The 12,291-nt window shown below is 55.7% G+C and overlaps 6 protein-coding genes across 6 annotated transcripts; 2 read left to right on the forward strand and 4 right to left on the reverse strand.

The window, feature by feature from the left end:
- Positions 1–1,280: 1,280 nt before the first annotated feature.
- Positions 1,281–2,071, reverse strand: DL89DRAFT_269575 (uncharacterized protein). Its single transcript, XM_040888348.1, has one exon. The coding sequence runs from the start codon at positions 1,862–1,864 to the stop codon at positions 1,634–1,636; it is 231 nt and encodes a 76-aa protein (XP_040741069.1). The 5' UTR covers positions 1,865–2,071; the 3' UTR covers positions 1,281–1,633.
- A 54-nt stretch (positions 2,072–2,125) lies between these two features.
- DL89DRAFT_269576 (uncharacterized protein) lies at positions 2,126–2,765 on the forward strand. Its single transcript, XM_040888349.1, has one exon. It carries the CDS (start codon positions 2,175–2,177, stop codon positions 2,697–2,699), a length of 525 nt encoding a protein of 174 aa, XP_040741070.1. The 5' UTR covers positions 2,126–2,174; the 3' UTR covers positions 2,700–2,765.
- Positions 2,766–3,225: 460 nt separating this feature from the next.
- On the reverse strand, positions 3,226–4,767 carry DL89DRAFT_269577 (uncharacterized protein). Its single transcript, XM_040888350.1, has one exon. It carries the CDS (start codon positions 4,352–4,354, stop codon positions 3,257–3,259), a length of 1,098 nt encoding a protein of 365 aa, XP_040741071.1. The 5' UTR covers positions 4,355–4,767; the 3' UTR covers positions 3,226–3,256.
- Positions 4,768–6,498: 1,731 nt separating this feature from the next.
- On the forward strand, positions 6,499–7,400 carry DL89DRAFT_53036 (uncharacterized protein). Its single transcript, XM_040891782.1, has one exon. It carries the CDS (start codon positions 6,664–6,666, stop codon positions 7,288–7,290), a length of 627 nt encoding a protein of 208 aa, XP_040741072.1. The 5' UTR covers positions 6,499–6,663; the 3' UTR covers positions 7,291–7,400.
- A 1,487-nt stretch (positions 7,401–8,887) lies between these two features.
- Positions 8,888–9,085, reverse strand: DL89DRAFT_211718 (uncharacterized protein; the record flags this gene model as incomplete). Its single annotated transcript, XM_040884209.1, has 1 exon — positions 8,888–9,085. A coding segment is annotated over one exon (198 nt), but the record flags the coding sequence as incomplete, so codon positions are not given.
- Positions 9,086–11,209: 2,124 nt separating this feature from the next.
- Positions 11,210–11,556, reverse strand: DL89DRAFT_269579 (uncharacterized protein; the record flags this gene model as incomplete). The annotated part of the gene is made up of 1 exon (XM_040888351.1): positions 11,210–11,556. A coding segment is annotated over one exon (181 nt), but the record flags the coding sequence as incomplete, so codon positions are not given.
- Positions 11,557–12,291: the final 735 nt, after the last annotated feature.

The following is a 12,291-nucleotide window of genomic DNA, read 5'->3' on the forward strand; positions in this document are numbered from 1 at the left end:
ATTGATTGCAACGTGCCGTACACTGCAAGGGGCGAACAATGTTCTTGAACACAGTGCAATAAGGAGAAAGAGCTGGTGAATGGTGAGTGGCGTCGCAGTGGATTGTGAGCTGGTGGGAAGATTGTTAGGAGAAAACTTTTCAGAGCACTAATAGCGTTACTGAAGGTTATTTCTATGTTTCTTTATTGTCAACTGCTTTTTATCTTGTATACCACCTCGCCCTACTGGCGACGTTTTCATTTCAACCACACCATGGATGATAGCAGCAGGGTTATATTAAGAGAGAGGGGGAGATTGAGACTGAATCTGCCAAGTATGAACCCATTTATATGGATGCTCAGCCAATGATGGTTTACATAGGATCAGCTTTAATAAGCAGCTCTCAGCAGTGCGTTTGACAGACAAACTGTCGAAACATATGGTCACAAGCTTTATAAAGTACCAAGAATGTATATTGTGATGCACAGTGCATATGGCTGAGAAAGCGATGGTTTCATACACATAAAGTAACACATGTGAATACCAGATATAAATATAGGTTGCCAACCTAGACCGCCTTTTCCATGCGCATTTTATCATTGCACTGCCAGTATATAGCACGGAAATCAATGAGGCTACACATGCATCAACTCATGTTACCAAGAGCATGCTTAAAAACCAAGTTTTGATAGAAAGGACACCAGCTCTCAAAAAAACGTGGTACTACTGCTTATCTAATATGCAAAGCGATTCTCTACGTACCGCTCCTTTCGAAATAGTTTCAATTCATTCAGCCAAATACATAGACTCATGTAAAGTTCCATTGCCATATAACTCAGTATTGAGTCAACACAGAAAGAGTCGACAAGCGAAATGAATTGTTGGTTGCAACGGCAGTGGTGTTCGGGGTGATTCGGTGTCTTGCACAGATTCTTGACAGATTGTATACCGACTGCAGACATTATCTTTGTGGCATGAACATGGCGAAGGAGAGATGCCTGGAGGTGAAAATCTGGCATTGTGAGCAGATGATTGGCGAGATTGTGGTCATATATGCTGCGAGAATAGACTAGCTAAGGGTTGTCCGAGACCACTATCTGGCAATATACAAGCATCTTGGCCAATATGGTATGCAATTCCATAGCTATTCAACTCACCCTTCGTCATAGCTGGGTCCAACATCGCACACAAACTATATTATCTAGCCGAGCAGCGAACCTCATTCCCAGGAGCTAGTGAGTGCTAAGAGTGCTCTTCTTTGGTCGATAGTATCGACAATGTTATGAAGTCCCGCCTAACAAGCTACTTCATTTATTGCCGCTTTTTTAACTGACATCTGCACTGCCAGAAATTAGAATCCAGCTCTGCCCAAAGGAATACTGGCAGGTCCAGTGTGCTCGGATAGAGACCTGCCCAGCGCATATTGTAAATGAGAGAGTGCATCCAAGCTGCAGCTATCTGGCCATACCCAGACCCAATATGGTGCACGGCATCAGATCCTGATGATACAAAGTAGGCGTAAGGGCGGGTTTCCTGCACATATATGTGAAGCTTGTCACCCTAACTGTAGCTGTAACTATTTCATCAACATCGTACGCGCCCACGGCCATGAAAGCGTGCACATACATGTATTCTTAGTAGTATCAATGGCAGTCTACTTGTTAGGCTTGCTGTTCCGCCGCAGATACTCCTCGGCCCGAGCAACCTCGTCGTGGCTAATATGGACGACGCGGGTATCTGCAGCAGCCGGATAGGCTTCTTCAAGCTTGTCGCTGACCCACAGCCCGGCCATACTGAAGCCCATGAAGCCGAGGCCCATGAGAATGCGGTAGCGCGGCTCAATGCCCTTGTAGATTTGCCAGAGGGGTGCGGGTTGGGGAGACATGCCGGATAAACAAGTGTACAAGGTAGGAAAGGGCGGGTGGTTCAAGAAGTAATCCAGATCGGAGGTCGGTCACACCAAAAAAGTTTTGGGCCGTAGATAATGGTGTCCGAGCACAGTGTGAGCGAGCCAAGCTACTATGGAGCGTGGAGATTCTCAGACCCCAAAAAGCCGTGGGGCACCATAGTCATGGTGGACAGTCCGCCGCATGGCCTACACGGGCCTGGTCGCCCAGTGTGCTGCCTGCCTACCCAAGCACTACTACCCAAACACAAAATCGGTACAAAATTTTTTCAATCCAGCATTGGCAGCCATGGGACGCGGAAAGTACACAGCGCAAGAAGCCCTAGAGACACTGCCCGAGCCGACACCCACCTGCCCCGTGGCCCGCGTGCTGGGTCCCCGCGGCCAGCACCTGCACGAAATCGCGGTCCTGCAATCGCTGACAACGCCCGAGATCAACCAGCGGCTCAACCCGACCAGCTCCGCATGGTTCACGACCCTGGCCCAGCTGCCGCCGAAATACCGCAGCGTGGTGTGGGTCAAGCGCGGCAGCTTTGTGCTCGCCAACCTCTCCGAGCAGTTCACAGACAAGGTGGGTGGCGAGATTGCGCAGGTCCTGATGGCAGAGCAGGTCAAGCACTTGAAGCAGACGGGCCAGTGGCCGGACCAGTACGAGGCGATGTGGGAGCAGATGATGAAGGGGCAGGCAGGCGCAACCGAGGTCGAGGTGCAGAGCGAGGAGAGCGACGATGATCCGCTGATGGCAGGTAATCCGAATCGGCAGTATCTCGGCGACGATGAAACCACCGACGACGAAGACTCGGATGAAGAGTGAGGCAAACGAATGCTCTGTTTCAGACTAGCGAACAAAAAATAAAAATCCGCGTGTGGTTCTCGCCAACAGCCGCTTCCCAACATGAATGGCAGAAGCTTCTATGCAGGTGGCACTTGCAGAATGAGGTAGAAGGCGCAGAGTGGCAGAAAGGGCTCAAAGGGAAAAGCGATGCGGGTGCCAGGGGCGTCTTTCTGGTGCCAGGAGGCAAGGAGGGGGAGGAGCGGCCCAGACCGCCGAGGTCTTTGCGAGATAAATTGCAGAAATAGGCCTGTGGAAGCAGTTGATTACTCAATTGCACCAACATTGAGGGTCGCTCAGCGACGATCTTCCCATGGCGCCAAGGAGAAGCATGGGCCAGGACGCGCACGCGGCGAAAACACGAAGGAGCGGCTCTGGTGCCAAGACTTTGTGCCGGCTCCAAGCAAGAAGGGTTGTGACTTTGGTGTGTATTAGAGGAAAAGACAACTAAAAATGTATCGTACAGGCTGGTTAGAGCAGCGAGGAGGTTAGCGAGATAGGGAGTGCGGGGGATTAAGAAGATTGAAGTAGCAGGGTATTTAGTACGGCAGAAGCGTGCCGGGCATCTCCTTGCCGTGGACAACGTGGCGGCTGCGGTACGAGTAGTAAAAGTAGACCACAGCGTAGGAGAAGGCCAGCGCAAGGAGGCCAAACAAGGCGTCGGCAATATAGTGGTTCGCCGTAATGATGATGCAGTAGATGGTGACCATTGGATACAGAACAATGCCCCAGCGCATAGCGCCGCGCACCCAGAACCAGGCAGACGCAATGCCCTTGCCCGACACATTGGGGCCAACCAGGTGGATCCACGAGAGGGCGCACCAGGCGGCAAAGATGGTGTGCTGCGAGGGGAACGCGGCGTACGGGTTGTTGAGGGTCTTGACCGACTCGTCGTTCCAGTCCCACAGCAGCGAGCCGTGCAGGCCAATCGAGTCCATGAACGAAAACTCGGTGTTGAGGCACGCGCCGACGTTGGCACCCTGGGCGTTGAAGAAATCGCACACGGGCAGAAGGCGCGGCGGCATGGTCGGGGCAAACAGGAAGCCAAAGAAGGCGACCCAGGCGCCCAGCACCCACACCGACCGCAGGAAGCGGTACTGCTGCGCAGCCGTCATCTCATTGAACGACCCGCGTGTGACCACGGCGCTGGAGTTGTCGGGGGCATAATACGAGTCCTCGTCGCCTGACTGCCGGTGGCCCTCGCTGACCTGCTTCCAGTTGACACGCTTAAGCTTCCAGGCAAACATGCGCATGAGAATGAACACAAGGAACACAACTGTGACCACCGGGTGCACGCCCGCATAGTACGTGTTCCAGAAGCTCCACCCGCCAATGTGCTTCTCGTGCCACCGCTGCAGCGGCTCCTCGAAGAAGATGCCGAGCGTGCGCTCAAACGACACAATGCGCTGGGCGTTGTCTAGCGAGCGCAGACGGAAGTCGTGGAACACCTCGAGCGTGTTGTGGATGAATGCCGACAAAAAGTTGGTGCAGAACGTCAGAGCCAGGAGCGCGACCTCGGTGAGGACCACAAGCAGGAGGCTGACCACCGCTTGCCGCTGGGGGTTCGATGCGCCAGCCAGCTTCACCACTGCGTTGCGCTTGAGCTGCTTCAGCACTGTCGAGAACCGCCTCTTCATGGTTGTATGCACGATAAGCCGCAAGGTATAACAGGAGTATCCAGAGTAAGGAAATAAAATCAGAAAGAGAAAAGGCAGGTGGGGAGGGGGCGATTCTTGTAAAGCGGTTGCTGAACCCAGACTCGTGGACTGACAAATGGACGCCTTATAAACAAAAAATTAAATTCGGCAGACTCGGGAAATTAAAGAGAGCGCAGAAATAAATAAAGGAACAACTAGCAAAAGAGCAGGAGTGATACGAATAAGCCTGAATCGGCCTTTGTGCTGGGCACGGGCTTCCTTTTAACTGCGAGTCAAGTGAAAGCCGCAAACGTCAAGCGCGGAAAAAGATTTTGGGGGCAGGTTGACTAATGCTCTAGGAAAGAAATCCTGGGCTTTGTCAGTCGCTGCCATGGCTGCGTCATTGGCCGACTCGGGTGTCCTCAACAAATCGCCCTTGTAACGGTCCCAGTGTCATCCGAGCACTGCCCACGCTGGGCGCGCAAACTGCACCCAAGTTCCGTAGGCTGCCCAGGAACCTTCATGTCCTCCTGTTTGCGGCGGGCGGACGTCCGCGGGCAAAGGACCCGAAATAGTGTTTGCAATTGCAATGTTCTACGTAGAAGGGATCGCTTGTCCAGCTCGGCTTTTCGTTTTCCGCGTCCAGTCACTTGATGCTGAGATAATTGTCATAAGCGCCTTGCTCTGGGTCACGGCATAGTCATGCGCGCAGAAAGCCAAGAAACATTCAAGGAACTTCCATGGTAAGGCCCACTTGACCAAAATTGCGACTCTGGAGGCGAGCGAGTGTGAGGGAGAGAGAGGAGGGACCTATGAGTGATATAGCCTGGATCAGTCAGGGCTGAGTGACGCACTGCTCGCTCTTAGCTCATACACTCTACGCTTGGTGCCAACACAGGCGGTTATCCGGCTATTTTTGGATGCAGGCTTTGTGGATATATGCACAGGATTTGTCAACGAGATAGTGCCTACATATTGGCACCGGGTCTGGGCACAGGCATTGTTATCTGGCCGCTGCAGCAGCATTATCACACTGAAACCCACCGTCGGGTAATGCGGTGCTGCCTTGTTTTTGGGAAGCTGTTCCGCGCTCGTCCCTCCCCCACCGTATACTGTGCAAGGCTTGCCATTCTGGTGCTGCCAGGACACCCACCCTTTTATCGCGTCGGCCCAATCAGGCCAGCGGACCGTCGTGTTTACTGTCACAACAACGCGGTTCTACGGGCTTTGCTCGCTCGCTCGCTCGCTCCTAGATCCGATATCGAAGAAGCAATGGCTCGGTAAACAATGGCAGAGGGTCGGTCGACTCGGAAATGTTCAAGAAACAGGTGTTTCTATCAGAGCCCAAAATGTAAATTAAATCCCTGCCCAGAACAGCCCATTTTCCAGTAATGCAGGCGTTCGGGATGATATTTATGTTTTTTTTTTTTTTTGCAAAATTACAGCGATGTGGTTATTTCCGAACAGGCGAGTCGCCCCGGCTGCTGCCCCCACCGTTATTGCCGATGCCACCCCGTCTGTTTATTCCGCGGTACCCACCCCCAGCCGCCACGGGGCTGCCGCTGGTCGTAGACAGTCCGGGCAGCGGCTGCTTGATGTGGAGACGCGAACGGGGCATCCGGCGCCTGCTGCTGGCGACGGGGCGGCGAGTTGGACAAGCCACGGACTGCCTCCGCCGGCCTGTGTCGAGTGGTGCGGCGACAGCAGCGGCGGGGCATACCCGCTCGACCGCCACTCGCTGTTGCTGTTGCTCGATTGCGGCGTCAGCGAGCGTGCTGGCGGCGACCCACTGTTATTGTGCGACGGGTAGTATCCGCCGCCCTGGCCCATGGACCCGCCATACCGCCGGTCACGGATCACCCATACCGCCCATCCTGCTGCCCCGGTCGCGGGACCGGGATCTGCCGCGGCCAAACGAGATCTCGCCGCTCTCGCGCTCCAGGCTGCCATCACGCCGCCCAAACTCGCGGTCGCGCTGACGGTACGCGCCATGGCCTTGGAACCCAGGGCCCGACGCCGACATCGACCCGTGCATGGGCGGCGGCGGGGGTGGTGGAGTGTTGAAGTCGCGGTTGCGGATCCGATCCTTCATGTCATGGTCGCGGTAGCTTTCTCGGTCGCGCCCGCGGAAGTCTCGTCCGTCGCGGTCGCGCTCACGGTCGTAGTCATCGTAGTATCCGCCAGCGCTGCGCTCGAGTCGGTAGTACGGCTCATTCTGCGAGCCACTGTTGGTTTTTCGCCCGCTGGAGTACGTGCTGGGGCCACGATCGTCGAAGCGCCCGCCCCCAGGATGGCTAGAGGCATGCGGTATGGGGGGTGGAGGGGTCAATAGCCCGCGACGGCCTTGGGGATCACCAGGGCGGGTGGCAGCAGGTGCTGAGATAGGTGGTGGCGGCGGCGGCGAGCGAACGGTCCGTGAAAAGCTGTTACGACGGCCTGTTGTATCGATCGTCACACCAGATGGAACGCTGTCAGCGCTGGTGGGAGGCGATGTCTGCCCTGGGCCACTGCTGAGCTTTGTAGCAGTATCACCAGCCAGAGCAAGGTCAGTTTTGCCTAGTGTAGAGGACGCAGGCACTGCGGCTGGCGGACCAACCGACGGACCAACCGACGAAGCAGCCGACGACAAATCTGCTGGCGTCGGGTCCTTGGGTGCAGCTGCCGCAGTGATATTGCTGTCGATGGATGCAGTGCCGCTGAGCTTGCGACGCCGGTTATATTCCTCTAGCGATACCTTGACCTTGGTTGGTGGCGGCAGCTCCTTGACAACTGCCACACTGCCACTGTCATTGCTGGTCTCAGATTTGACGTCGGCATCACCAGCAACAGCCCAGCGGCACCAGCGGCACCAGCGGCACCAGCGGCACCAGCGGCACCAGCAGCCGTGGAAGCAGCAGGGGCTGACGAACTCAGTGCCGGTTCCTCCTTGCTGGTAATGCCCTGCGCATGAGAAACGCGTCGCCGCTTGTTGTATTCCTCAAGCGAAAGTCGCTGTTTCTTTGGCGCGGGCACGGTCCAGCGCTGACGTAGCATCATCACCCCCGCCAGTGCTGGGCTCCTCGTCTGCAGGCGATTTGGGGGCATCTGTCTGCTCACTAGCGGCTTCTTCTGACGTTGTCTTGCTCAGCTTTGTTCTGCGGAACTCCACCTGGCGGTTCATCTGCTGCATGCGATGGGCTCGATGGAGATGCGGAGAGCGCCGCTGCTGACCCAGAGGCAGGGCTGTCTTTGCGAAGCCGGCTTGGTTGCACCGGCAGCACCAGTGCCCAAAATAGATACAGACAGGTCGGGCTTGCCGGTGCTTGGCTCCGCATCGGCATTCATTGACGAGTCCTGCTCGGTCTTGGCAGTGGTTTGTGCAGGCGGTGCCACCACAGGGGTGTCACTGGGGGCTGTCGGAGAAGATTCAGCAGGCTTAGCAGCTGTGGGCTTAGGGCTCTTTTTGGGAGATGGCTCCTCGATGACGAAACCGCCGATGTCTCCCACCGCCTCTGCAGTGCCGTTTGCACTGGCGCTAGCACTGGCCAGCTCGATGTATTGGCTCATCCAGATTTTCTTTTGCGGGAGCATGTGACATGTCGGTGAAGAAGAGGATGATGACGGATTGTTGCTCGACGTGCGCCGCCTCTTGCCGTTTCCTTTGCCGTGCGTGGATATCCCCAGGGAGCCCGGACCAGCGCTGTGTGCAGCCTCGCCGTTCACCTGCCATGCCCTGCGTTTGCGCCCATGCTTCTCACCACCCCTGGCACGCCCATTCTCGCTCGACGATGGCTCCATTGGCACTGAATCCATTGGATCGTCGCCATTAGCGCCTCGCAGCTCGCTGCCACACCGCTCGTGCTCATCCTCATCATCTTCGATATCCTCCATGTCGCTGGGTCGGTCCAGTGACTGCCTAAAGTTACTATCGGCGCTGCTTTTCCTCTGGCCGTCGCCCACGTACTGCTCACCAAGAATCTCAGCTGACGCCTTCCCAGACACGTTGTCGGCATTACTGCCATTCCCGAACCCGTAGCTATTGTTGCTGCGTGCCTGCCGCCGTTGTGCCGACGAGGTTGGCGAGTCTGCTGACACGCCATCCAATCCAGCATCGCTGGTCTTGCGGGAGTGCCCGCCGCCACGCACAGATTTACCGTTTTCTGGCGACCGCACCGAGCCAACTAGCAGCGGCGACAGCGGGTTGTCGGTCTCGGTTTTGGGCGGCCGGCTTGCTCGCCGCTTGATCTCTGGCCCATAGTCGGCTCTCGACTCCTCGACCCCCAGCATCGCGAACAGCTGACGCACCACGCACTGCGCATCGGCACACCCACATGACGTCCCATTGAATGCTTGCCGCCAGACCTTGCTCATACGACGCCCTTCGGGCCGTCCTAGGTAGTCTTCGGCATCGCTGGGCGACAATCGAGCCACTGCAGGCATTTCGCCGTCCTCCCATTTCCATGCAACAGTAAGCTCTTCGTCGGGCTCGATTTGGCGCAGCGCAAACAGGCCCAGGTGGATTTGCGACTCAGCGCCATCTGCTATGTGGATGCTTCGCAACACCGCGTTCGCTGTGCAGCTGCTCCGAACGAACCGTGCCTCAGACCCCTGCCGCCGTGCATCAACACACAAGTCAATCTCTGGGTGGAAGTGTGTGTGTGGTCGAGTCGTCCGTAACAAATCGTAGTAGTTCTTTGGGTCCTCCTTGTACGCTGCCTTCAGTATTACCTGGCCCTTGTACTCACAAACGTACCGGCCGCCATCGATAGAACCCCGTGAAAACAGGCCGATTTGGCTTTTACCCTTGGCCACAAACGACGAGTATGTAGGGGCTGGGCTCCTGAGCGATTCACTGTTCATTGAGACAATCGAGGGCAGCGGCGATGGGTTGTCTCGAACCGGTGGCGGCATCGCAACAATGCCGTCTTCTTTGTTAGACACCGGTGCTGCTGTTGTCGGCGAGACCGCTGTTGTACCGCTGGGCGTTCCGGAGTCGGGAGATTTGGGTTCGCTGGTAGCTGTATCGACCGATTCGGATGGCTCTGCTGCTGCTGCCGCCACTACAGCTGCTGATGCTGTCACTGACGCCGATGCCGCGCTAACCATGTCTCGCTGCTCTGCAAGCTGGCTCAGCACGCTCTGGAACAGGATTTGGACGTCCGGGCCAAGTATGTTTTGCTCAATCTGTGAATAGCTGGCGTCCGCAAACGACGAGCTTTCTCGGCGGTACCCGTCGCCAGATCGTACGACTGTTGGACTGGACGAGTCCCTGCCCAGCGTGCCCTTGGTGTGCTTTACACGCGGCTGCTTTCCGTCGTGGATGCGCTTCTTGCGCTCACCGCCATCGTCGGTCTTTTTTGCCTTCCCAGCGACGTACTTGGCCTTCTTCCGAGTCTCCTTCGAGTGTCGGTACTCGGTGTCCAGACGCCGCTTCTGGTATTCAATGGCCTTCTATACAGGTGGAAAAGGAAGCGGGCAAGTGTGCCAGTGTGGGTATAAATAGAGTGGCTTCAATATATTTGTGACGAGCTGGGCCATATAGCCGTTCCAAGCATGCGCTTACCTTGACGTCCAGTTTGCGCGGGTTGCATTTCTCGCACAGGTACTCGTCTGGCACGTTGTCTTGCTCGACGCCAACGCACACCGCATGCTGCCATACCAGGCAGTTTTCGCATTGAATTGTGAAGCCGTCGTCGTCGTTGATTCCGCAGATGCACCGAATGACGCCCTGGTCCTCGTCCGGCGTCGAATCACCACCGCCATCTCGGACGATGGCAGCACTTGCTGGGAGCATTATGGAAGGAATTTTTGCGAATTAAAAGAGAATATAAAAGTAAACCACGCAGGGCGTATAAAGGGAGGGGAGAAATGGAGGTTTTTGGTGCTCCTGAATAATAAAAGCGTGTGCTTGTTGCCCGGGAAGGACGCCAGTTCGAGGCGCTGCTAGCCAAATTCAGAGCTGGGAGTAGAGGAAAGAGCTCCACGCTGGGCTTATGCGGTATTTAGGTGCTGACGGCGCAATGTCGACCAGCAAAGGAGAGGTTGGGCTCTAGCACGTCGGTAAACTAAGAGAAACGAGAGGTATTATCGCGGAGGAAGGATATAGGTAGAGGCTCCTCTACGCGCAGCGCAACCAAGGTGTGGGTGAGTTGTAAAGTGGGGGTGTTGGCGCAGGCAAGTGCCGGTTTATGAACGCGCAAATTCAAATGCTAAATAGAATGGAAAAAATATAAAAGGCTCGCTTACAAAAGAAAAAATCGATTTTTTCTCCATCACCTGGGCCGTTATTTTTCGTCTCTTTTCGCCTGCCGCGCGCTTGACAGCGATCACTCCTGAGCGCGTTGAGGCACTTTGATCACACCCCGCAATCAGATGCCATGATCAATTACGCGTTTAGCGCCAGCCTGGAGATGCGGAGGGTGTGGCGGCAGTGCACGTCTTTGGATCGGGTAGTGAGCGATTCCAGCAAAGGAAGCGCGGGTGTAAATGGCGCCCAAACAATCGCCTGTGGTGATGTGGCAGCATGTGAATCTAGCAGAGCGGTTTTGGGCTCGGCTGCACGAGATTGCCAGCTGATCTAAAGTAGAAAACCTCGATGGCAGCCAGGCAGCAAGCGTAGCGAAAGGGCATACACACGCCTTCCCAATGGCTGAATCATACCTGAGCTTAAGAATAGAACGTCTTGCAAGTAGACCGGGGCAAAGAGGTTCTCGCCATATGATCGTGCATGCCGCGCGGTGCACTAGCCAGACGAATGGTTGGAAGAGAGCTGCAGTCACAGCACAGCCCTTATCAGCGCGGCCAGATATACTGTGCTGCTCGCCCTGTACTGTGCCTGTTAGTCGTAGGTAGGGGACTTATCTAAATCCTCACAAAGGAGAGGCTGCTACATAACATACCGAGGTGTCCAAAGGGGGCAGGGGAGATGCAGTTACTGATCTTCCTGCGATTCAGAGCCGCCGTGTGCGTCTGTGTGCGGTGTGCGTGCCCGCACGGACATGAACCAAAAGATGATCGGTCTATGGACCGCACACTCTTGAACCTATTGGTCGGGATAGACATCCAGAGGGATCCACGAAAGGGCGGGTTTTGCAGACGACGATGGACTGCCTGCTTCATAGGCAGTAATCACCTGACACGGCGACCTGGGCTGCGTTGTTTGTGGATTTTTCACAAGGCGGGGAGCGGGCGAGCTGCCCTGGTCGCCCGCACGCTTTCGCATCCGGTGTAATTGGTCTGCTGCAGATGCCTTCCACTGCAAGAGGGGGAGGAGGATTTGCCGCCAGTCAGAGCCCCCTTTTCATCAGGCTTGTGCGGGAGTGTCTTGCCTGGCCAAGGCGACAAATCCAAAGGCTTTGGCCAGTGGCAGGATATGAAAACCTGGGCCCAATCCGAGCTGCCAGTTTCCCGGCGGCTTCAGGCACTGCTTTTTTGCATACTAAAGCTCTGCGCCCTGCCTCTTGCTGTGTACACCATTTTCTACTTTTCTCTCCACTTTCCTTCTTGTACGATTCGCATTTATTTCCCCTTTCCCCTTTCTCTCCTGCCTAATTTTAAGTTGTATTTTGCCCTGCAAGCGTGCGGCATACCTGTACTTTTTGTGGGTCTCAGCACCAAAACCACTGACCAGAAAGCTTGTGAAAACGGGACCCCGGACCCCCTTACAAAGCCAACGGACCCCTTACAAAGCCAACGGACTCCCCGAATTTCAACAGTGCATTCCTAGAGGACAAAACGGACGTTCTCCGCAGTGCCTGTTTGAGACAGTAGCAGCCCAACGCCAGCTTTTCCGCGATAAGCAAGCTCGGCAGATATCCAGATCGACCTGCGCTATAACCCCCGCGCTCCCGCAAAGCAGAGCCCTACCTTACTTCACAATGGACTGGGCGCATTTGTTTATGCCGAATGATGGCTCCGGTAACGCCGACGGCAGCACTCTCGACACAGGTACGTTTCCC

This window comes from Linderina pennispora, assembly GCF_002104995.1.
Source record: "Linderina pennispora strain ATCC 12442 chromosome Unknown DL89scaffold_13, whole genome shotgun sequence".
Taxonomy (NCBI): domain Eukaryota; kingdom Fungi; phylum Kickxellomycota; class Kickxellomycetes; order Kickxellales; family Kickxellaceae; genus Linderina; species Linderina pennispora.